General features: G+C 40.6%; 3 protein-coding genes across 6 annotated transcripts in view; 2 read left to right on the plus strand and 1 right to left on the minus strand.

The window, feature by feature from the left end:
- The window catches only part of LOC311016686 (solute carrier family 12 member 5-like), a 37,450-nt gene extending 30,529 nt beyond the window's left edge, over nucleotides 1-6,921 (plus strand). Inside the window, 3 exon segments of the mRNA XM_084014556.1 lie at nucleotides 400-414; nucleotides 505-622; nucleotides 5,356-6,921. Of these exon segments, the coding sequence (XP_083870682.1) occupies nucleotides 400-414; nucleotides 505-622; nucleotides 5,356-6,654 (1,432 nt within the window). The 3' untranslated portion in view covers nucleotides 6,655-6,921.
- Nucleotides 6,922-7,989: 1,068 nt separating this feature from the next.
- LOC311017649 (RNA-binding protein 39-like) lies at nucleotides 7,990-14,879 on the plus strand. 3 transcript variants are annotated; one of them, XM_084016137.1, is made up of 17 exons: nucleotides 7,990-8,216; nucleotides 9,015-9,072; nucleotides 9,269-9,438; nucleotides 10,170-10,221; nucleotides 10,663-10,712; nucleotides 10,819-11,010; nucleotides 11,438-11,491; nucleotides 11,807-11,924; nucleotides 12,014-12,166; nucleotides 12,293-12,430; nucleotides 12,769-12,834; nucleotides 12,911-13,115; nucleotides 13,219-13,305; nucleotides 13,395-13,491; nucleotides 13,878-13,983; nucleotides 14,158-14,236; nucleotides 14,332-14,879. In XM_084016137.1, exons 2-17 carry the CDS (start codon nucleotides 9,022-9,024, stop codon nucleotides 14,430-14,432), a joined length of 1,719 nt encoding a protein of 572 aa, XP_083872263.1. In that variant the 5' UTR covers nucleotides 7,990-8,216; nucleotides 9,015-9,021; the 3' UTR covers nucleotides 14,433-14,879. The 3 variants fall into 3 exon arrangements, with proteins under 3 accessions (XP_083872263.1, XP_083872262.1, XP_083872261.1); XM_084016135.1 differs by lacking the exons at nucleotides 9,269-9,438; nucleotides 10,170-10,221 and adding an exon at nucleotides 11,649-11,690 and having other exon boundaries at nucleotides 7,993-8,216; XM_084016136.1 differs by lacking the exons at nucleotides 9,269-9,438; nucleotides 10,170-10,221 and having other exon boundaries at nucleotides 7,992-8,216.
- Nucleotides 14,880-16,010: 1,131 nt separating this feature from the next.
- Nucleotides 16,011-24,578, minus strand: pabpc1l (poly(A) binding protein, cytoplasmic 1-like; the record flags this gene model as incomplete). Of its 2 annotated transcripts, XM_084015203.1 has the most annotated exons (16): nucleotides 24,336-24,578; nucleotides 23,004-23,197; nucleotides 21,569-21,684; nucleotides 21,354-21,440; nucleotides 20,890-21,029; nucleotides 20,366-20,460; nucleotides 19,392-19,529; nucleotides 19,214-19,309; nucleotides 18,177-18,437; nucleotides 17,848-17,935; nucleotides 17,649-17,768; nucleotides 17,424-17,560; nucleotides 16,891-16,999; nucleotides 16,674-16,804; nucleotides 16,212-16,287; nucleotides 16,011-16,089 (listed from the first exon to the last, which is right to left on the minus strand). In XM_084015203.1, the coding sequence occupies exons 1-15, from the start codon at nucleotides 24,526-24,528 to the stop codon at nucleotides 16,225-16,227; spliced, it is 1,968 nt and encodes a 655-aa protein (XP_083871329.1). In that variant the 5' UTR covers nucleotides 24,529-24,578. The 2 variants fall into 2 exon arrangements, with proteins under 2 accessions (XP_083871329.1, XP_083871330.1); XM_084015204.1 differs by lacking the exons at nucleotides 16,011-16,089; nucleotides 16,212-16,287 and having other exon boundaries at nucleotides 16,668-16,804.
- Nucleotides 24,579-25,091: the final 513 nt, after the last annotated feature.

Raw genomic sequence — 25,091 nt, forward strand, 5'->3', positions numbered from 1 at the left:
ATAGCTGATTATAGCCATCTAGCAATGTTTCCTACCTCGATTTTCAGGTGGTTGGACTTAATATGTCGCTTCAGGTTAGTTGTATTTTTTCCAAATGTTTTTTATTTATTGAAGTACATTCTTGTCTCATCTTTTTTCATCAACAATATTGCATATTAATGAAGTCACAGTCAATGTTGAAGGACGTTGGTGCAATCTCGCCATTGTATCGTCTTAGTCATTGAAAAGAGGTTGTTGAGGTATTTAACACTAGATAAGTTTTAAATGTGTGTAAATCAACCCATGTTCCAGGACATTGTGCTCCGGGCCACATGACAAACAACACTTTGAACTTTAACCACTAAGAAGTACATGTTGGTAATTAACCGTCATCATTTCCACCCTTACATGCTGCTGCAGGGAATGGGAGCACTTGTGAGTACTTGTATATTGTCCGGGTCACGCACTGTGAAGGACTGATTTGTGAACCAAACCCAACGTGCCTTTATTGTTTTCTTGCGTCAGGAGCCAGGTGGACGTGAGGCGCATGCACACGGCTATGCGGCTCAACGAGGTCATCACGAAGAAGTCCAAGGAGGCGAAACTTGTCCTGCTCAATATGCCTGGACCACCCAAGAACCGCGTGGGCAATGAGAACTGTATCCTACGTCATTTATACGACACACTGCAGTCCTTGTTTACCAGCATAAAAACAGAAAAACATAAACACAGTAAAACGCTACAACTGAAGTCTGAACTCTACAGTTTATCGTATTTGAATTAAGAGCTGTTTGAGCTTTTTTGTGTAGTTACAGATTCACTATGTATATGGGATAATGCCCTTCAAAGTGTCCATTATCAGGAATTAATCATCAAAAGATAGGTAAAAAATCCTAATTCATTCCTGATAATGAACTCTATTATTGAGCATTATCTCGCTTACATCATGGTAACCAAAAATATTTAAGATCAATTTTTATTTTCATGCATTTCGCAATCAAAATCTAAAGTCTTTCAAAAGCTGAAACTCCATTTCCCTGGTAACACTGAGGTTTTGCCACTTCTCCTCCTGTCGTAACAGAATCAGACGAAACATGTAATACCAAATTCCGCTGCAACAGAAAAGAAAGGCAACACTATTCTATTGTTGTCACGAGGGGGTGCACTTTCACTTAAAAAAAACAACAACAAAAACGATGGTGTAAAAAGTCATAAGCTAAAATAATTGATAAATGGTTAAATTGGTAGCTAGCCAGTAAGAAAACTACATTCCTTTACTGAGGTTGACTCAGACATGGAGTTCCTTGAGGTGCTCACCGAAGGTCTCAATCGGGTCCTCCTGGTGCGCGGAGGTGGACGTGAGGTCATCACCATCTACTCCTGAAGGGCTCGTTTACGTCATCTACACAGACTCTGCCCTCTCTCCCACCTTTATCGCTCCAGGAACGACCGCACACACCCTCTACTACCAAAAGTCTCTTTCTCTGCTCGTCACCTGATAACAGCATGATACTAAGAGCAGATGAGTTTATGTTAGTTTTCGACGGCGTACTGCAAAACAAAAGACTCCGAAAATGAAAGGTTTTCAGACATTTTTCCCCTTTCAGATACTTTTAATCAATTCTGCCCTTTTGCTTTACTTCCTGCTCATTTCTCAAATAGTTTTTTTTCTGTTATTTATTTATATTATTTATGTATTTATTCATCTAATCATGTCTGTCTTCATCCTGGTCTGTTTTTGTCTTCCATTGTATTATATGTGCACTGAGTTTAATGTGACACCGTCTTTGAATGTGCCGGGACGATATTTGCAGTTACATCACGAGAACAACCGTATCATCACTGGCTCGGCCTTGTCATATTTGATCTCATTGCAGAGAGCATGGCAGAAATTTAAATCAAAAGTAAATTATTAGACGCAGATTATCATGATCCCGATTGTTTGACTTCATTATCCTCTCCGCTGGACCGGGATCACATTAGATTGGATGGACTGAGTGACATGCTGGGATACAAAGCCTTTGAGCTCAGCGGCGGCCACTTTAAATGCTCCACATTCACTAATCGTTTGGTACATTTTAGCTACAGTGTTCTGCAGTAGTGTAGCCACGTTTCCCAGCATGCCAAGCCCAGAGAATGTCCTGTGGTAGTTAATCAGGGCTCTCTTTGTTGTTTCCATATTGAAATATTTGGAATAAATTCTTCAAAATGCAAAGTAGATTTTAGTAAGTGATGTATTAAGTCCACAGTTTATCTCTATACGAGTTGTTTGTTTTTTCACATTTTCTTTCTTCTTGGGTTCAGAAACCTAATTCACAACTGTTTCCTGATTACTTACAAACAAATTGTGCCAATATATAATGTATAAACATTTTAATGTCAACTTTAAAATAAAGACAAATAGATAAGAAAAATCTAATTATAATATATAATATTATCAGTCTCTCAGCTGGTCACGGACAAATCACCGAGCTGAAGCGCTCTGGTTGTTATTTGTTGTCCTGATGTGTGAGGGGATCTGGAATGGCAGAGCTTTTTTTCTTTTTATATAATAATGGAATAAAAGTCAACTTTTTAACACATTTTGTCCCCTGCATCTTAGAGAGGCTTCTATAATTTGTATAAAATATTAAACTGTAAAATTATTTTTGACTGTTTAAAAACATGAATTTTATTATAAAATCCACCTTCACACCTAAATATCATTATGATTATTATTATTAGAATTTATTAGGTCAACGTCCAATAGATGCACATTGATAATATGTCATAAATTTAATCTCAGAGAATACTTTTTTTTAATTGTGCGTTTCAGAAAAAAAGTGGTTTAGAACTTAATTTAATTTATTAAAAGATCAATAGCAGTCAATCGTTCCACCATTTGAAACCGTAATGGAATAAGCTGTGATGTCGACATAATACTTAAAAGTTTTAGAGGGAACTTCAGAAAGTTCACATTAAACTGTTTATCTGTATTATCCTGCAGAATACCTCTCAGACTTGTAGTTTTTGTGTGTGTGAGTGAGTATACAGTGGATTTTAGCTTCTATTTGTGTGTGTTTTAGTCATTTTTAAGCACAAACTAATTCATGCACATTTGCTCTTTTCTGTCATAGATGTTCACACTTCGGGGTCGGGGCACGTGTGCATTATTAACTTGCACCAATAAGCTGCATAGTTTATGATATCAACATGGCAACAAAGCATTTGGTTATAATGGTTTATGATGGATGGCGTTTTTCTCCAAACGTTTATACACAGTGTTCTAATTTCCTTCACATGAATTGTATTGTATTGTTTTTATCGCCGTAACATAATCATAACCTCACCTCGTCATATACGTATTGATATGTCCTCTTTGTGGCGAATAGCTATGCAGCCCTCAGTGTTTCCCTTCTAACTCTGAGGGGTTCGGGTGCATTGGCACGACAGAACCGGATTTTGATTCATCAGAAGACGGTTAATGCATCGGTCGCTGGTCTGCTGGAGTCATCGTTTTTACTCTCTCATCCAGAGTGTGTTTGTGTGTGTGTGTGTGTGTGTGTGTGTGTGTGTGTGTGTGTGTGTGTGTGTGTGTGTGTGTGTGTGTGTGTGTGTGTGTGTGTGTGTGTGTGTGTGTGTGTGTGTGTGTGTGTGTGTGTGTGTGTGTGTGTGTGTGTGTGATTCTTGTCTGAGTGACGACTGAACAGCGAGATGGAGTGAAGTTGGGCCATTTGTAAATAGATGTGTGATTTTTTTTTAGACTTAGAGAAAACATGTGCAATGTGTGTCGACACATGTTTTATAGATATGAAATAGGCCGTTTGTCTTTTAAAATGATCAACTTTGTTTTATGTTCTACCGTGTCTCATGCAATCACGTACGAGTGATTGTTCAAATAAACCATTTTATGTCCACACAAAATGCAATAAATTAAAATCGTTTTAATACAACGACAGTTCAAGTGTCTTCTGTTTTCTTCTTACAGTGTCTGCTTTTGTATTCATTGCATTTCCTCGGCTTCGTGTTTTGTCGTTTTGCAAATGTCGACTGTAAGTGCCTCTTTCTCACCACCACTGATCAGAACACATACATATGCATATGCACCGTGGTCGTAATAATAATAATAATAACAATAATAATAATGGATTAAAACGGCGTCACACTCGACACAAACCCAGTTTCTATTATGTGCACATTCATCGGTTCTTGCTCCGGCTGCAGCTGAGTTGATCTTTTCTTCTGCACCTTTAACCTTTAAACGTTGACAACAGATAACCTGTTAACTCTGTGAAGTTATTTGCACTGTCATTACTTGTTTTTTGTGCTTTGACTTGCAGGCAGAAATACAAGACTGGACCGTCCACATTTGAGTTAGTCAGAGGGCTGTCAGGATGTAGCAGGTGTTAATAAAGAAGTATAAATATTGTAAGACAAACTGTTGCATCAGTCACCTTAAAGGTGCAATACACGACATTCAGAGCATTGAAAAAGCAGCAAACGATTAGTTGCTACGTGAAGATATAGTGCAGTAAACTTACACTCCCTCTGTGTGTGTTGTGATCCGAGCTCTTCCTGGCTTCATTGACGTAGCTGCATAAATTGAGTGAATGTGAGCGTGCTCCACCTGCTAGCTCATGAGCCCCAATCTGCATTCCGCGATCTGATGGTTACAGCTGATAACCTTGAGCCGACGGCGGCGGCACATAGGCTTAGAGCCCACTGTTACGTGGAATCATGACCGGGAGAGTTTGGGGCAAACTGACATTCTCGAAGCTCCAAAAAGTTCTTTATTTTCTTCGTCCATCCACGTACATGTGCCGACTGACCGAAAGGTTCAGGTTCAAAGTTCACAGGTCAGCGAACTTTCTTTCACAACGTTTCCAAAAGGGAATCAGCCGGCCGCAATCACAGCAAGACAAAAACATCAGTTTAAACCAGAAATTCACATGGCAACCTAAATGATGTAATTGTCTATTTAAATTGTTAGAATGCATATTTTGCTCACACAGTTTATGAAACAAGCCACTGTCAACGTATCGATGCAACACTGTGTTAAAAACAACCACAAAAAAAAAATCATTGATTTATCAGAACTGTTGCATTTCTTATTACAACGGCCAAAGTCCTGCGCTGCAGCGTTATATTGCTTTTTGTTTGTTTGGGAGAGAGCAGGAAAAGCTGATGTCTTTTGACCTGTCTTATCTAAACAGAGATAGTGCAGGCTGCTGCAAAAGAAGCGAATGTCATTTGTCCCGAAGAGTCGTCAAGATGAAGGCGCAGGCGACCGGCCTTCGCGTGAGGTTACCTGTGTTCCTGTTCGTCACGCAGGTGATCATCGTCGCCTTGTATGCCACCTTTGTCACCTACGATGAGCATGCGGATGCTCGATTTCAGACCAACAGGACTGACCCCGCGGACAACGCCGTTTACAGGGACTACCCTGTCTTCACGGACATACAGGTCATGATATTCCTCGGCTTTGGGTGCCTGCTGGCTTTCTTCCGGCTCTATGGCTTTGGGGGGATGGTTTTCAACTTCCTCACGGCTACTTTCGCCATTCAGTGGGCCATTCTGGTGCAGGGGTTCTTCCAGTTCAGCCATGAGGGTAAGATCCACCTCGGGGTGATCAACCTCATAAATGCGGAGTTTGCGTGTGCCGTGGTGCTGATCTCTTTCGGGGCAGTGCTGGGGAAGACCAGCCCGCTGCAGCTGCTGGTCATGGCTCTGCTGGAAGTGCCCGTGTTCGCGGTCACAGAATGGGCCGTGCTCAAGTACCTGAAGATCACCGACGCGGGAGGCTCCATTCTCATTCACCTGTTTGCCTGCTACTTTGGCTTGGGTGTCACTTTTGCGCTGTACAGGCCCTCCTTAAATGAAGGCCACGCAAAGGAGAACACCAGCTACCAGTCTGACATCCTGTCTGTGATGGGCACCTTGTTCCTCTGGGTGTTCTGGCCCTCCTTCAACTCGGCACTGACCCTGAAAGGAGACGACCAGCACAGGGCCATCCTTCACACCTTCATCGGCCTCAGTGCCTCCACGCTCACGGCCTTCGCGCTCTCTGCCGTGCTGAACAAAAACGGTAAGATCACAATGGCTGACGTTCAGAATGTGACCCTGGCCGGTGGCGTGACCGTCGGGGCGTCAGTGGATATGATGATTTCACCGGCGGGTGCATACGTTCTGGGTATGATGGGTGGCACCGCGTGTATGCTGGGCTACAAGTACTTGAGTCCCTTCCTGGCGCGGCGCCTCAGGATCCAAGATCAGTGTGGAATACATAATTTGCACGGGCTGACAGGACTTCTATCCTGTGCTGCAGGGATATGTGCCATACTGATGGCTAATGAGGAGATGTATGGCCCCAGTTTGTATGAGATCTTTACCCACAGAGCACCAGTGGAGGGAGACCCTAAGCTCCAAGAGCTCCGGATGTTGATCCCCAATTTACGGCCAGGTTTGGGGAGGACTGCCAGGGATCAGGCTCTCTTCCAGGTCGCTGCTGTGTTCTCCACCATAGGCGTAGCGGCACTGGGAGGCATCGCCACAGGCTGCGTCTTGAAGCTGCCGTACCTCGCACCACCATCCGATGATTTCTGTTTTGACGATGAGCTGTTTTTTGATGTTCCTCCGGACTACGATTCACCACTTCAACTCAGTAACACAATAAAAACAGAGGACTCGACTGCCTGATGTGCAGCAGCCAAATGTGGTCAATTCTGTGATCGTAAAAAAATATATATATATTTGTCTGAAATGTGATACACTAACTCACAAATGTTTGTATCTATTACATTGTAAATAACGTCATGGATAGTGAAAAGCAATGCCAGTGCAGAGAGATTTCTGTGAAACACAACCAGTAATGGTGTTATTTATTTTCTCCTACATACAAACATAAATGGAAAGCTATGAGTGATATAGTTCTCTTGCCAAATTCATCACAAGTTTTTAATGTGAGCTGCAGGCAATTTTTGTTTTTGGAATCTATTTTTCAAGATGTTAAGTAATAAAAAATAATAATACTCTCCAACATAAATGTTCTTATGTACACTGTAATATTTTGTGTGAAGAATGTTTGATTAGGTTTTTTTTAAAAGAGGGGGGAAAGACTAATGACATGTATTTTACTCGCCACTAGATGTCGACACAGAGCCGTGAAACTAACGAGACCGTGTTCTCGCAACAAAGAAATGTGTTATCGCGTGAACAGGCGTTATTTCTCAGTCTGGAGATTTGTTCCCTGAGTTTTGTTTTCCAGGTTGTCGTTTGACGAGGTGTTGCGGTGAGAGAGGGGGTTAAGATAACTACATCAACTCGACCTTATTTGACATTTAAGGAACAACAAAGTGCTCCTAACTTTCGCTCCGACCGCTGGCGTTTGATCATCGTGTATTTATGACAATATGATATGATTTGTTACACTGTTAAACAGAGTCCAGTTTATCAATGACAATAACATAATTATTCCAAATTATATTTCCCGTTTAAATATATTTGACTTATAAATGTGTTATCTTAAAAAAAAAAAAACTTCAGTGGTCTTGCAGTTGTTTAACATAGGTCTACATCCCACCAATGTAACAGAATATATATTAATTAAAAAAAACGAAATATAATTATAATAAAAGTTATGGTAACCAGAAACATTTAAGTCATAAAATAGTGCAGAAATTAAATATAGGGGTGAGATGTAACAGATGGCCAGTTGAGAATTATTATTTTTTTAACTACGATATGACTTTGATACATTTCTGCTGCTTCTAGGACCTCTAGTGAACCTGCTGATACGTCCCTATCGATTATAGATTATTGATCTATAGATTATAGATCTATAATAGATGTATATGGACTAGTCAAATGAAGTATTTTAATGTAAGTACTGTACTCTGCTGTGTAGTTTTGCATGTGGGAGTTTGGGGAACAGAGCGGTGAAGTACTTCTTATGTCCAGCAGGTGGTAGTTATGCAACACCAAATATTGGCTGGCGCTGGCGCAACAAACAAAAAAAACCTCATCGTAGAAGAAGAAGAAGACGAAGAAGAAGGAAGGCGAGCGTTTTGATACCAGGCCGCACTGCCTGCTACGATATTTGCTAACATTAAAACAAAAAAAAGGTTACATAACTTCGAAAATTGTGATTTCATCTTAGCTTTGGGAGATCTGCCGAGAGGTAGACGTCGAAACGAGTCTCTTCAGCAGCTCACATTCCGTGATATTTTGACTTTGGCACAACATTTCGTCGATTTCATACGGTAACGACAATGTTTGCTAATTAAGCTAGCTTGCTGCCGCGGAAACGCCGTTAGCCATGTTGGATGTTTAACTTGCTTGTTGTTTTTTTATCTCAACGTAAACGTTACTTGGGCTACCGTAAAACATCGAGACGCAGTCAGGTTTAAAGTGGATTATTTACAGCCACATTTACACGTTGACGTATGTTTGTGTAAGCAGACTAGTCAAACATAGAGGTTAATTAATAATGAGGGTCATTGAAGTAAGCTAGCTTAACGCCGAAACTACGGAGATGTAGCTTCTCGAGGTGGCTAGCTAGCGTTAGCTTCGCGTTGAGTGTAAACGCATGTTTCTTCTTCCTCCAATACTCTATATATCCGAGCTCTCGGTGGCGTTGTGAATGGTGCAGTAAGTCAGATCGGTCCATTTAAATGGGTGTTCTCCTAGATTAAAAGTGAGGGAATGTTGGGGGTAAACTCAGTGTTGTATCGCTGCCATCTAACTTATTTTTTATTTAGCAGACGTGTATTTAGACGTGCCCCTTGCTCTAACGTCACGCACATTTATCAAAACAATGTGTGTGCGTTATAACGTAGCTACCTGTCCTTTACAAAGGAAAGCATCGGTCTCAATTATCGCTACACGGCGAAGTGAAGACCGTTTAACTAACGTTTCTCTCGGTGGAACCGTGTTTGGCAAAACGACGGTCCAAGACAGAAAACCAGCTGCTGTGATCGTAGTCGTGTAATAAGGGGGAACTCTCTCTGAAACTCTGAACAGTGTTTGTAAAAGTAATATTTTGATCTCTCTCTCCACAGGATCATCATGGCTGATGATTTTGACGTTGAGGCCATGCTGGAGGCTCCATTTAGAAAGGTGGGTCGCAGATTACACAGATATGAATCCTGTTTGACTGTTATGATTTACTCTTGAGTCCTTTTTATTTTTTTAATGTATATACATATATATTTGCTACTGTGACAAAGTTTACTTGAATGTTGTGTGGTGTAATTGAGTATTTAAAACGCAAATACAGAATTATAAATAAATCCACATCTATCTCTCTTTATAGACTTCCCTAATGATATCTCACCTCTACTCCCATGAATTCATCTTTGATTCCACTGTGAACTGTGAAAAAAAGGAAGGTAGTTATTGTGCATATACTGATGTACTGTGGTTCACCTTAGGACTAAAAGAGATTCAACCTAGAACATCCAATCCCTATTCGGTTGCAACAAGGTGAATGCCAATGGTTGATAAGCCCATCTTTACCTGTCCAGCAAAGGAGGCAGTATTCAGATTTACAATCTTCACGCCATCAGGGTTTCTCAGTGTGCATGCCTGGAAAAATGTGTTTTTAAAAAAACCCAGTTCAGAATTTGCCTTATACAGCGTTTCTTTGATGGAAAAAATCGCTCTGTTATTTTAAAGTAATTTCACTTCTGCTATCTAGTTATCTATGCTGATATCTTTAAAAGTGATACTGACTTGTTTATCAATCTATAACTGTTTATATCCAGTAGTTGTAGTTTAACAATAGTATGCTTAAAAAGGCAGATGTTGTGTTTGTATAGCTTCATTGATTGAGTTTTATGGCAAAATGCAGGTAAATGATCATTTTACCATGCTAGTAAATATGAATACTGCCTCTTTGCCATAGTCAACTGTAATGTGAATCAGCATCTTGATTTTGCATGCTACACAATACCACAGATATTCATATAGTATTAGAATGACTGTAAAATAGATACCGTACTTCTCTCTGGCATTACTGTGTTATAAAGTGAGTTACTTTTCAGTAATAATTCCTTCTTAAGTCAAAAGGTTGGAAATATAACATTATGCAAACTTAAGATAATGGCAGTGTAACACGTGGCTGAATTGATGGATTATTATTATTTTTTTAATTTAATCATTTCTTTTCTTGGGCGTCAATATTACTAAGAAGTGTGAATCCCTGTTTGCTTCAGGGCAAGATGTGTGACAGAGGTGGCATCGAGCTCTTACAGTCCAAGAACGAAAATGGGTGAAGATCACTGGACTGACACCAACCACACAGGATCTCTTTTAGTGGTCATGGGCCATGCATGGTCACATGATTAGGCACACATAGTGGCATTGGTACGAACTATGAGAAGGGGGATGGTGGAGATGATCTGACTTCTGTCAAAGCTTCCTGAACTCAGCTAATATGTTGGACACTCTCCCTTAACTTTGCTGTGTTGCATTGAGTACTGAGCAGCCTTGTTTATATATAAAAAAAAAAATTAAAAAAAAGACCCGAGTGGGATGGGAAGCAATTGGGAAGGACACTGTCCAGACATGACAGTAGGAAGTTTTGAAGTATTTTTATTAATTGAATATATTCTGCATTTTCTCTTGTCCCACCCCACCCCCTTTACCTTGACGCCTTGAAATGTTTCATCTACGTCCTCACGATGTTCTCCTATCAACCTTGCTTAGGATGAGATCAAGTCCTCTCATGCAAATGGCCACGAAGAGCAGAACAAGAAGTAAGTTTTGATATGACGCTGTGCTTCTGATGTACGTAAAGCTGATCGACTTGATTAAAAGCACGTTCACTTTGCAAGACGATAGTAGTGTTGTAACATCTTTCAGGAAGAGGAGGAGTCGAAGCAGGAGCCGTAGTCCGGGCTCCAGGAAGAGGAGAAGCAAAAGCAAAGACAAAAAGAAGAGCAAGAAGAGGAGCAAGAGCAAGGAAAGAAAACCAAGCCGCAGCAGAGAGCGCCATCGCAGCAGCTCCCGAAGCAAGGAGCGTTCTGGGCGGTACAGAGCACGCAAGAGCCCAGTGTATGGGACCTTTTCTACTTGATGCCCTAAAGGCAGTGTGTCCAGTTTATTAGGCAACTTCCATCTAATGCAACAGTCCTGCTCTAACATATCTCAGTCCAGTTTTTGTAACATTATCTAAATGTTTTTCGGAAGAAAATAACTTGTTTAAGTTGAATAAGTTTGGACCTAATGAGTGCAAGTAGTTACCATTAGCTGGTGTCAGTCTGGTTCGTTTCTATATTCAGGTGAGGATATTACACTTTCTGGTTTTTCTGGTAGTAGGAGTACTACTGCAGTAGACATCAGTGCTGATGGTACAAATGTTGACATACAACTTATGGAACAGGCACGAACCGCAAGATGTATTTTCTCATACGCAACATGTGCATCGCAATGCTTCTTTTGCCATGTCTGACCAAAAAAAAATGAATTCTTCATATTTCAGCCGGAAACGTTCCAAGACTCGGAGCCCTGTCAAAAAAGAGAAGAGTCCTATCAGGTGTGGTGAATCCTCACATTCATGTATTTTTAGGTCTGCGCATTATTAGTTCTCCGTGTGCATTTCCTGATTTTGTTATAGCAATCGTAAATCCAGTGAATTTCTTCAAACTCGCTTTGAGGTTTTTAAAAGGTCTTTTGAAATTTTTCTATTCAAGAAACTTTGAGGATGCTGTCAGGCCGTATAACAAAATCAGGGAGTATGTATATCATTTACCTTTTTTAATTTTCCATAAATATTCATAATTTCATCCATTAAAGATTTTGCAGAGGTGTTTGATTTTTTCTTTAAACATTGGGTGTTTCCTCTTTTTAGGGCACCCATTGACAACCTCACACCAGAGGAGAGAGATGCCCGCACAGTTTTCTGTATGCAGCTCGCTGCGAGAATCAGAGCTCGAGACCTGGAGGATTTCTTCTCAGCTGTCGGAAAAGTCAGTTGATTTTCGACTTCGCTTGTTGCGTTTAATCCGGTCTGTATGTAAAAACGCTCTCCTAAACAGTGAGCCTTTTCTCTCTGTAGGTGAGAGATGTGAGGATGATCTCCGACAGAAACTCCAGGAGATCAAAGGGCATCGCATACATAGAGTTTGTGGAGGCTTCGTCTGTACCACTGGCCATTGGTTTGACCGGCCAGAGGCTTCTGGGAGTGCCCATCATCGTCCAGGCCTCTCAGGTGTGTGTCTTTGATCGTTTCTACTTCATAGCAAATACCTCCCTATTCAAATAGAAACTTTGGATTCTGAGAAATTAAGGTGCATTTGATTCACTGAATTGAAATTGAAATCACAATGAGTTTCAGGCGGAGAAAAACAGAGCTGCAGCTGCTGCCAATAATCTCCAGAAGGGCAGTTCAGGTCCGATGAGGCTGTACGTGGGCTCGTTGCACTTCAACATCACTGAAGAAATGCTTCGAGGGATTTTCGAGCCTTTCGGAAAGGTAGAAATTATAGTTTAAAGTGGAGCTGTTGATCACAGGAGTACACGACAATGGCAGATAGGCACAAACACTTCCGAAAGCATCCCAGAAACCTTTGTCAAGATGGCACTAGTTTCCGTCAGTACTAGTCACTTACCATTTATTTTTTCTCTAAATGTTGCTACATCGCCTCCATATTGATGAGTAATTCCTGCACCACTAATGTTATGGTAACATAACATTAAATTAAATGTCATTTAATGCTGTTATTCTGCTTTTTTATATTTTCTGTTAACTTTAACGGTCATGCATGAGTGAGAAAATGGTTTTAACTGATCTGTCCTGTTTCGTTTCAATAGATTGAGGGAATCCAGCTAATGATGGACAGTGAGACTGGACGCTCCAAAGGATACGGCTTCATATCGGTAACGGATGCATCTACATCGTTGACGGTGCTTTAGTGTTGGCAGCTAGTTCGATTCTCACTCTGGCTTGTTAAAGTTTGCAGATGCAGAATGCGCTAAGAAGGCCTTGGAGCAGCTGAATGGCTTTGAACTGGCAGGGCGTCCGATGAAGGTGGGCCATGTTACAGAGCGCTCCGACTCCTCCACGGCCAGCTCGTTCCTGGACAACGACGAACTTGAGAGGACCGGCATTGACCTTGGCACCACGGGGCGTCTACAGCTGATGGCTCGACTAGCAGAAGGTTCGTAATAACCTGCAGCACTTTGTTTGGGGGGGGGGTTCCCAACGTGCAGCGCCACGCAAAGATTTTTAAATGAACACGCTTACATTTGCCTCCTACACAGGAACTGGTCTGAAGATCCCTCCTGCTGCTCAGCAGGCTCTGCAGATGACTGGCTCCATACCTTTTGGAAACATTAGTGGACCTCCAGGTAAGGGGTCTACATGATGGAAAGACATTTTCTTTGCATTGATTTATTAGAATATACAGTGACAAGTAATTATTGTCTTTTTGTTTCAGCTGTTTCAACTCAAGCTCCAAGCCAAGCGTTGAACCTCCCATCACAGCCGCTGGCTACACACTGCCTTCAGCTGTCCAACCTGTTCAACCCACAAGCGTGAGGACATTATCATTGGTTCACATAGTTTCAACTCTCGCACGCCCAAATAGATTGTTTCTGGTCTCTGTAATTGTTCCTCCCTCCATTAGTGGCCCTGAAGAAATCTTTTCAAGCGATCTCGGTGTCAGTGATGGGGAACTAAATCCAACCTGTGCGTCATTTTGAGTAGATGTGCATCTCAAAGTTCAGCTAGAACGAATCTGAGGCTTCAGCAGTCTGTCAAGCACCTATCTTCCACACTTACTTTGTTAGTGGCTTTCTGCTACAGCTCAGGAAGGAAGCACAAAGGGAATTTCACATTTAAAAAGAAACTTTAGTTAAATAGGTGCACTAATGAGGTTGTGATCTTTAAGGGTTAAATGGGCTTCTTTTTTCTTTCTCAGGGAAAACGATCCCACCTGGGCTGTCGAGATCCAAGATGATGTAATTGAAGAGTGCAACAAACACGGAGGAATTGTTCACATTTATGTCGATAAGAACTCCGCTCAAGTAAGTCGACACTTCTGACTGTTCACCCAGATAACAAAACAAAATTCCACCCATCCCGAAGTAGAAATGTGGTTCATAGACCTCACTGTGGACGAAATGGTAAAAATAGTTTGACAAAATGTCTCTCAGGATCCAGTTTTCCTCTCAAAGTCTGTTCTGTCTTCTTTCACATAGGGTAATGTGTACGTGAAGTGTCCCTCAATACCAGCAGCGATGGCAACCGTAAATGCACTTCATGGACGCTGGTTTGCAGGTATGTGACGATGCCATTTGTCTTTTTCAATCCTTATAAAATATGACTATAAAAAAATGTTGAAAGATTTAACATTTTCTTGTTCTTTCTTTCAGGCAAAATGATAACTGCTGCCTATGTTCCCTTACCAACGTACCACAACCTTTTCCCTGATTCTGTCACAGCGAAGCAGCTTCTAATGCCGGCACGTCGATAGTCTGAGACATACTCACGAAAGTCAGTGTAAATACATTTGTTTGCAGTCATTGAAATGGACACATTGAAATTAGTTGGCTGTGTGTAATAAAAGTTGCCTCAAGTTCACGTGTTCACCATTGAATATTAGGCAGGTTTTTTTTTTCTTTTCTTTGAGTTGCTTTTCAGATTTTTTCGTGGGTTTGTGTTGTAAACTACCACTGAGAAGTAATCTGCAGTTATCTATTGGTCCGTATGTTTTTAAATATTCCTGTCTTATCTGCTTGTTTAAATCAACAGTTTTAGATTTCAAATAAAATGCAAAGAGTTACAAAACTGTGTTGGGTTAATGGGCCTTAAATGCCAAAAGTATATCAATGTCAACAATAATCCTTTGTAACTTTTTACAGCCATAATTTCATTTTTTGTATGAAGGCTCCCAATAAACTTTGGCAAATTTGACAATTCATTTTTTTGTTTGGAGTTTTCATCACTTGTTTAAGATTACTGAAGATCTCAATAGTGAGCTAAATAAAATTTCATGGCGTTGGCATGTGTCTAGATGCCTCCATGAAATTCTTTGACTTGGCACCTTTTTCAACATGCTATATTACTGAATTTTACATTCTATACTATGAAAACATAGTATAAATGTCATAGTATGTGTGACAACCACAGCTGATGATCCATACCTGAGCCAGAACCTCATCACAGGGCACGGCTGCTGCTCCATTTCATCCTTACTGACCACCAAAGGCAGTGCTTCACACTGGATGTCTTCTATCTTGTGCAGGTCAGAAGATATCCAGTGTGAAGCACCGCCTCTGGTGGTCATCCAGGATTCATAGAACCGTCTTTACATTCGTAACTTTAGTTTTATGTGGTTAAAACATTTTCACAAATCCACACATGTAGTATACATCACTTCCACATTTGGTTGATTTGAGAAATATTTTTTTGGTATGTATTTTACATCATCTGGTCTCCCATTTTTATTCCAACGTATACTGTAAAATGTCTTATAATTTAGTCTACATCTGTTATATTATGTGGAGAAAAAGTAATCAACAAGTTCATGGTATAGCACTTTGAAAAAAGTCGAAGTAAAACATGTCAAAACATCAAGTACAAGTCAAAAGTCAGAGTATAAGAAAAATGTAATAAAAAAAAAGTTGAAACAAGTTATTGTATAGTATGAGGGAAAACTTCATAAAAAGTCTTAGTGTAGCATGTTGAAATAAGTCAGAAAAAAACAGTATGTATGTCTGACAAAATAAAACTTAGAAAAAATATAGCATGTCGAAAGTCATAAAAAAAAAGTAATTGTATATCATGTCGATAAAAGTCACGGAAAAAGGTCATAGTTTAGTAAGTCGAAGAAATCATAGTAAAGCATATCTAAAAAGTAAAAAAAAAAAGTCATAGTATAGTAAGTCGAAAAAAGTCACAGTATTGAATGTCGGATGACGTTTTGTGAAACAAATGACAGGAGACAGGCTTAATGCATATACTGTGAACTTTATCTTCTAACAAAAGGTATTGCAACAACAAAATAGCCTAAACTTTACAAAACTCTTTACTGTCAGTTTACATTTTTACAGTTTTCTTTTTTTCCCTCTTTTTTTCAAAATTTTACTCTTTTTATTAGTATTTTTTTCCTTCCAGAAAGTCGTTGACATCTAGAATGAAATGACATGGTTAACGTATTTTATGGCAACATTTAATATCTGCACCTCGGTTTCTAGATTCTATATTGAATGTATATATAACATAATATAATATATAATAATTATGAGCTGACCTGAAAGGGCTCTTCACTTCTTTGGAGAGCATTCCTTCGCCTGGTGAGCCTGCAGGACAGCGATTGCTTCGTCCACCTGACCAGAGGAGAGGAACATTTCACAGAACTGTATTCACTTTTGTTGTGATTGAATTGCAATCAACAGATAAAAAGGATGGTGAAGTAACGGCAATTTGTAAAAAGTCTGAATGCAAGACGGTAAGCAAATAACTTTTAAAATGCTCGTTTTCTGAATGGAGTTTGGATCTCTCAGACCACAGGTCGCTACGATATGTTTTTTCTCTGTTTCTGATTCAATGATGACAGGAGGAGAATCTCAACACTGATAGGCAATAGAAGTCGTGTGTGAAAGATCAAGGGAGAGAAAATTAGCCTGACAGTCAAAGATGGCAAAACGCAGCACTGTTGTAGCGGAATCACGAGCAACTCTTAACACATCATGTAATTAAATTACAATCAAACCTTGGAGTGCAGGGACTCGGGTGTCTCCAGCATGTGCAGCAGCTCCGAATTGTCGATCTCCAGCAGCATACCGGTGATTTTTCCAGCCAAGTTTGGGTGGAGGGAATGGATGACGGGGTACAATCTCTCCCCTGTGTCACAGCAGGTAGAGGATTAACAACAGAATTCACAAGACTCTTCATTAGGCATATTTAAAATGAAGTGAGTGATGGCACACCGAGAAGCTGTTTCTGATCCATGAGTGGAGCTGCAGCCAACATCGAGGTGGTGAGTGGCTCGTTACCTTGAATGTGGCCTGGCGGCTCCATCACAGGCGCAGGAATAACCTGAAGACATGGAGTGCAACAGAAAAAACGGATGTAAACAGAACTTTGTTTTAGGGTATAAAGTCTCGCCTATAATGGACTTGATTGTCGAAACAGGCTACTTAGATCAAATTATCTAATAGTCGACTATTCGAAAGCGTGCAGGGCACCAGAACAGTGTTGATCAATGTTTCACAGTAGTCTATGCTGGGTGTGGATCAGGATTTAAGAACACTACAGTACAGAATAGGGACATTATAGGATTTTATGACAGATCGGGATTAAAAACAATATTATGATCATCCCAATAATGGAAATTCACCACAATCAACTTAGTGCGACTTGAAAACACCGTCTAGCTCGCTATCATGGTATGGTATCATGCTATCATTTAAGATGTATCGTCTTTCAGAAAAAGTTCCATGCCTGGTAGAGAACACAGTACCTGTATTCTAGTCATGGGTCCAGGTACACTAATGACCTGCTGGACGTTTCTCACTGCAGACGAGTACTTGTACTGGCCGCTTCTGGTCATGCCAGCCATGTCAGTACGCCCTCCAACAGTCTGGGTGCCAATGTTATCTCAATAAAGACATTACACGTGTCAGAATTTAGCATCCACATGACAAACACATTTTAGAAGGATGGAGTTCATCACGTTGATACTTACTCATCTTATGGATGGAGCTTATGATGCGTGGAGCCTGGGTGGACGCCTGTCTGACTGTAGCGATGGGGGTTGGTCCTCGACGGGGAACAGAGGTACCAACAAACTGGGTTGAGTAGGGGCCTAAAAACAGGGGATATTTATACACATTGCATGTACACAAACACGCACACACACACACACACAAAACATATTCACTCACCCTGAAGTCTCGGTGGTTGTCCTGGCCAACGAGGAACTGGTCTCATGTTGCTGACAGCATTGTGGTTGTAGAAGGAGCGAGTGGGAGGCTGCAAGGTACAGAGATTTGTCAACTGATTTAATTCACGCCCAAATTTTTAATTCATCGCATTCAGTATATTGTTGTAAGACAAGTGAGAACTGCATGACTACGCATTCATTTTTGCTGTACAGATCAAAACATTGGGATACAATTGACAAAAAAAAAAAAAAAAGTTCTCTTTATGAAGCAAAACCAATCAAAAATCATTGCTGGTTTTTAACACGCTCACATTGTTCAAACGTCCATACCTGTGGTACAGACATGTAGTATCCGGCCTGCTGGTACGAGTCAATGATCGGACTTGTCATAGTCCTCAGTGTGGCGAGTCTCTGCATGTATTTATTGGTCAGGATTGCTTTACGCTCCTCCCTCCGCTGAGCCAGAGCCACGTACAGTGGCTTGGTTGCAACAATTCTCCCGTTCATTTCAGTCACTGCTTTTGTTGCTTCCTCGGGTGAAGAGAAACACACAAAGCCAAAGCCCTTGCTTTGGCAGCCGTCTGTCATGACCTGCAGCAAGCAAAGACATGTTTAAGACACTTGACATCAGAGCTTCGAGTCGCAAAAATGAGGACCTGTGACTCGACTCATTTCAAACTTTAAAGCCTGAAGACGTGACCCTTGACTTGAGACATTATGTTGACAAGCTGAGACTTCATTATAACTGCAACTGTGGATAATTATAAATAGAACGGGATGGCACAACACCTCCATTATCTACACAGCGTTTTGTCAAGACAAACTACTACCACTCCATTCGTGAGATGGGACATCTCCTGAGTCAGGGCAAAGTGTGCCTGAAACACCTCCAAGTGAGTTTCAGTGAAGCACACCATGCTTTATGGTCTATTCGACTCTGAATGGACCCTGATTTTCTAAATATACTCAAAAGCAGTATGTGTGTGAACCACTTACCATTACAGAAAACAGATCATAAAGCCTTCTGCAGTGCATAAGTGTGCTGTAGTCTATACACTGGCAGTTTCACAGCTCAAAGACGGCATACATTGCAGCAGACTTTTCCTGTACTCAGAACTCTTCTACTCTCTTTGTTTAAGTCACTGTCTTCCGACAGAGTAAACAACACCACGCTTGAATTTCAGCCTGCATGCATGTTTTTGCAGCTCAACGTTGTTGAAAAGGAGCAGCTAATGTTTTTACACACATTTCCACACCTCTAATGCTTACTCTATCCCTTTTACTGTGTTGCGGTTTATATTTTCAATCCCATCTCTTATAAAATCAACGATCAACCTGCAAATGTCAGTGATGTTTTATCTCATTACCTTGGCACTGGTGATGGTGCCATACGGGGCAAACTCCTTCCGGAGTCTCTCGTCATCTATGCCATCGTCCAAGTTCTTCACATACAGATTCACCCCCTGGAATCACAAAGAGGAGGAAAAGTTTCATGCTTGCATGTCTAGAAATGACTATGCCAATATGCATATAATGCAGCAGCACCTGATAGCGCTGGATGCGGTCCTGTTTGATCTGGTCAAACTTGCGCTTGAGCTCTCCCTGGCGCTCCAGTCGCTTCTGAGCCCGACCAACGTAGAGGATCTTCCCATTGAGATCCTTTCCATTCATTTCATCAACTGCCTGGGAAAACAAAAAGGGACCATCAACGTGTTTAAAGGGACGGTTATTCAAGATATTGCACAGACCTTGTGGAATAAAAATGTCTACAAAATGTACAGTAATCACAATTTACAGCAATAGCCCATAAAATGAATTTGCACATAGGTCTACAAACAAATAAATACATAAATAAATAGACTGCAGCCTATGCCAACATATTAAATAAAAGACCTGGCTTGAGACGTCTATCGTTACAGTTTACAGGACAACGCTGACACACACCCATTACACTACAGCTGCGACCGCAATCACAGTATAGCATGGTACTAAAATAGACGATTCTCATACCATGCAATTGCTATCCATCTGAGGATAACTCATAATGAATAATGTGTGGGATGCATTTGAAGACTGATTAAGACATGTTACCATGGCAAACAGCTGAATATTATCTTACCCATGTTTGAGTTTTATGACTGCTATCAGGTGAGTCAGTAGCCAGAGACAAATTAAAGATTTCTGACTTGCATTGGTCAGATGGACAGAGACATCTACTCTAATGGGAAGTTGATTCTTTCCTATATCTTGATGTATGATATTGTATCTGGGCTGCAGGATTGTGTGTCCCTGTAGGCAAAAAACCCTTAATACAGCTTTAAACCTTGAAACTGACAGCCAAGATTCTCTTGATTGTGTTTAGAGTTATTGGCACACTGTTCTTTGCCAATGCAGTGAAATAAAGCCAACGTGTCTGTAAAATGATAAGTCAGTGCTACCTTACAGTCATTATAATAAGCTGATACTGCTGGCAGGTATCCAATCTGGATGGACAGAAACACTTTGCAAGCAAGCACTACCTTCTGAGCATCCTCATGGTTTGCGTAGTTTACAAAGCCAAATCCTCGGGAACGGCCCCTCTCATCCTTCATCACCCGCACACTCAGAGTCCTCCCTGAGGGTTTGAAACACCTCAATGCAGCATCATTGTAATAATTGTAATACAAACAACGTTTGTATTTAGGACGGTATTGAAAATCAGACTGGATTTCTAAATACGTGGTATACCGTAATACTGCCCAAGCCTAGTATAAAGTCCCACTAATGGAAATAATCAAGTAAAGTAGGATACAAGCACCTCAAAATTGTTCTTAATTACAGTACTTGAGTAGCTTAAATGTACATTCCCATGCAAGAGCAAAACGTTCTTCAAAGATCCAGCTTCATAATTTTGCTTTCAAAGTGCACCAAATTGATGCATTTAACTGGAACCCCCTACAGGGTCCGAGGTCGACCTGCCACAGTCTCACAAAAGCCTATGGGAGACACTTCAATACATCACAGAGAGGAACACACAAAGAAGGTTAAACATGTGCCTTCTTACCAAATGCAGAAAAGACTTCTATGAGTTTCTCATCAGTATAGTCTTCACCAAAGTTTTTGATGTAGACATTGGTGAACTTCATGGCTTTGGTGCCAAACTCCACCTCTCTTTCCTTGCGGGACTTAAAGTGGCCAACAAAACTGCAGGGGAGGCAATAGTAAGAAATGTAGTTTTAAGAAGGACAAAGTTTGCACGCATCTTAAGAAACAGTTTGAGGAAAGTCAGTTTGAGGAAAAACATCAAGAACACAATTTTATGACATCACTCTCACAAATCACAATCTGTTGAGACACTTATTTCGGAAATATTGTTCACAGCAGTACACAACAGCTAAGAATATAAATAAATAAATAAATCCTACACTGTTTAGACATGATTTTCGACAATCTTGCTTTGCCTCATTAATCCTAAAATCACAATTTACACAAGGACAACAAACCTAGACACATAGCCTACTCACTGACCTAAGCAGGGACAACTGACATGTTCCCCCCAGCAAATGGGCCTCACGGTTGACAATGCCACATTGGCATTGTTTACCTGTCTTTTGACTGAGCAAAAAAAACATGGAGAAGTCATCCACAGTTAATTTACAGTTTAGATACGTATATAGTCTGCACTACACTTTGTCCTAACTTGCTTTTTTGCCACCTTTATGGATTATAGTAAGTTTACTCACACTTTCCTGTCATTCAGCAGCATCCCATTCATGGTGTCAATGGCCCGGTTTGCAGCCTCATGGGTCTCGAAGTGAACAAATCCGTATCCTTTGGACCCTCTCTCGTCACAGACGACCTACAAAAAAGAATTTAAAATTGTGCAAATTAGAGAAAATGCTGAAAAAAAAGCTCCTTGCAATTTCAGTTATACTCTTGTATTGGACTATTGGGCTCTTTTGTTAGCAGTAATCTATCGAGTCCACTGATCCATTGTGTCAGAATGATACGATCATTAGTAGTTTAAAAGGGGTCATTATCAGAGTTTAACACTAGCTTTTGAAGGTGGTTGCTAGGCTGGAAACCAGGCATCAGCTTTTGGTTGCCCGCTCTTGCAGCCTCCACCTTGTGTTGTTAAGGTGCCCACTCGTCTTTTGCACACTTTGTAACACAGTTTTCCCATCTAGCTCAAAGATGTCGGGATACTTGGCCTCCAAAGTCTATTAAAATGTCTTCTTTGTCGAGGTTCATCTGGTTCTTTGTCAGTTGAAACTATTTGCACGTTCATTTGTGATGCTGACTGGTTAGTCTAACGTTTCACTCCACAAGATTTGACAAGATTTTATTAGTACTAATGCAGTTATCAATTCTGCTTATTGGGACAATTATTTATCATTTAGCGATCACTTTATGTGTCTGACAATTTGGAAATGATTTTCAATTGGAATCAGTTCTCAATTCCCATCCCCACAACCCCCGTGCAGCATGGTCTGGTTCCGGTCCCGACTGTAACACCATTACTGCATCTGCATTGTGTTGTATGCAAATTACAAACGCTACCATGCTCTTATACTGCACCAAGATGGTTAACATTACCCCTTTGAACGATTCAACCAATTAGTATTGTTATTGTGAGAACGTCAGGTAGCTGAGATTAGAATTTTAGTGTAACATGCCACATGGCTCTTGTTGTATTTAGTACACCTATGGACAAGTGAAACTTTGGACTTTGCTGCCGCCATGTAAATGATTTTCTGTTTGCCGTCCCTAATTTTTACATTAAAGGCCAAAATCTCAAAGTGGTTGGCAATGGCAACATTTAATGTCGAGCCCCCATAGTACTGATCAGTTTTATGGGTCTAGTTACCATCATTTTTACATGCCATGGGGTTTTTCTGCACTGATCATCAGTTTTGTTGCAATTTTGCCACATCAGGATATACCAATACATATATTCATATTATTGATGTGACATCAATTAATAGCATACTGCACAGCCTTACTCATACACATTTTATCACACCACATTGCACGTATAAGTGCTTTATCAGACATAGGCGTAATACTCTGCATTATTAATTTAACACACACACACACACACACACACTGCACAACAAGACCAGAGAACTATGCCAACCATGCAGTCAGTAAATCAAGATGACGACCCAGTCCACTTACCTTGCAGGACAAAATATTGCCAAAGGCTGAGAAGGTATCATACAGTGCCTTGTTGTCAATAGACTCATCCATGTTCTTGATGAAGATGTTTCCCACGCCAGACTTCCTGAGTCCTGGGTCACGCTGAGACCACATAATTCGGATTGGCCGACCCTTGATAACGTCATAGTTCATTGTATCCAGGGCACACTCCGCTAAAATGATATCACCAAGTTTTCATTATTTGGGTCATAAAGCGCCACCACTCATTATGCAAGACCATAGGTGTTTCTCAAAGTCAAGTCGGGGTCCTGCTGAGGCGAGGCAAAACCACTTCCTACCATTTGCAAAACAAACATTGGAAGTCCAGCGAGTGCGCTGGTGTGGTAGAAATGGACTAATTTCTGTTTTGCTTCTCTTTTTTTTTTAAACTTTATTTAGAAAAAAATCAGGCACATTACAATTTTTAGTATGAATATTGATTTTGCATTTCAAAAATATGCACAGATTCATTTAAAAAAAAAAAAAAAAAACAGGGATTTTTTACAATTATTAGAATTCAAAGCAGTATGAATGAACCGCCAGATTCAATTGAAATGTTGACCGATTGTAGATCTAATACGAGTGAAGATTCAGCAACTGGATTGGCAATTTCTCGCCTCAAATTTATTAAGAAACATATTTTGGCAGATTGCTGAGGTGACACAACTAACAGTTTACCAGCATATTTCCATTTCCAATTCAGGAGACAGGAAATGCATTGTGCGCTTAGGATTGTGGGCCTTTTGGCAGCACGGAGGATAAACACACGCATCGTTGAAAATCCTCTGAACAAAGGACTTAGTCCTCAGTAGAATTCGAAGGATCCTCGACATTCCTTCGGCGGGATACGACGAGGAAGAGACTTTGAAATTCGGCCGTTGAAGAATCCTTCCTTGAGTTTGAGAAACACCCTCTGTCACAGCTCTGTGGGGGACTCAGCTGCCTTTTACCAAGAAAAAATAATCTGATTGGTTGAGGGACCTTACTTGTGAATTTATTTCATGTTATGTTTCGTGTGTGGCGAGTGTTTGCTTGATATACAAAAAAAAGAAAAAAAATTCCAGTTTGAATTAACATTATCACCAACAAAACAACATGGGATGTCTTATTGTTACACTATGAGCTGATCCATTTGTTCTCTCATCCCCACAAAACCATGGTGTCAAACCTTTTCTACATCAGATTTCCCTTTTTTTCAAAATGTAGTTTCTAGACCATTGCTGTGGATCCAATGCGGGTGAAAGTGGCTAGTCTAGTGTATTAGTTTGAGAAAATGTTTATGTTTTTACTTGGCTAAAATGGGTACTTTACCATCAGCTGGTTGCTGGAAGTTTATGTAGGCATATCCCAGAGATCTGCGGGTGATGATGTCACGGCACACACGGATCGACATGATGGGTCCAGCAGGAGAAAATTTCTGGTAGAGCATGGCCTCCGTAACATCGGCATGCAGGTCGCCGACATACAGAGAAGCGAGGGGATACGCTTGTCCAGTGCTGTTCATCTTGGAAGACAGCTAGTTCAAGAAAGAACAACATTATGAATATTACATTGCATACCGTTTTAAACAACAAATAAGCAACATAGGGAACACACACAAAGGGAACACCGCTGCCACTGGCCACCAGCTAGCTGTTGGGCTTGTTTTCTATAAACTACCAAAATTGAACACTATAACTCGAATACTTTAGCATCCTGCATTAGCGGGTGAGCTCAGCAGAGAGGCTGAGGTGGTTAGCATGAGGCTAAGCTAAACTCATGGTTTCATTAGTATGTATGTTCATAGTGTCATTTAATTTCACACAAACTAAATGACAGACTAAATATTTTAAATTGACAAAAAAACAGGTGTAAATCGTCTGGTATCCCTCAGAGGGGCGTGACTTCGTCTCTATGAGTCATCACAATTAGCAATCTGTATCGGCGGCACAAAAAACGCGATCGGGGCATGTCTTCAAGTTGTTTTTCGTGCAGATCAGACAAGGGCAACGCAATGTAGTCCAACACAGCACCGACAATTACACAATATCCTAATGTTGAATCAACTTTTTAATTAGGCTGTATTTT

The sequence above is a fragment of the Eutrigla gurnardus genome (genome assembly GCF_963514095.1).
Source record: "Eutrigla gurnardus genome assembly, chromosome: 8".
NCBI lineage: Eukaryota > Metazoa > Chordata > Actinopteri > Perciformes > Triglidae > Eutrigla > Eutrigla gurnardus.

What these genes read in the sequence shown, in the direction of transcription:
- LOC311017649 (XM_084016137.1), top strand. Translation starts at nt 9,022, where the DNA reads ATGGCTGATGATTTTGACGTTGAGGCCATGCTGGAGGCTCCATTTAGA. An exon ending in CCCTATTCGGTTGCAACAAG is followed by an intron (nt 9,439 to 10,169) that starts GTGAATGCCAAT and finishes TGTTTGCTTCAG; the next exon opens with GGCAAGATGTGTGACAGAGG. An exon ending in GATGGCTCGACTAGCAGAAG is followed by an intron (nt 13,116 to 13,218) that starts GTTCGTAATAAC and finishes CCTCCTACACAG; the next exon opens with GAACTGGTCTGAAGATCCCT.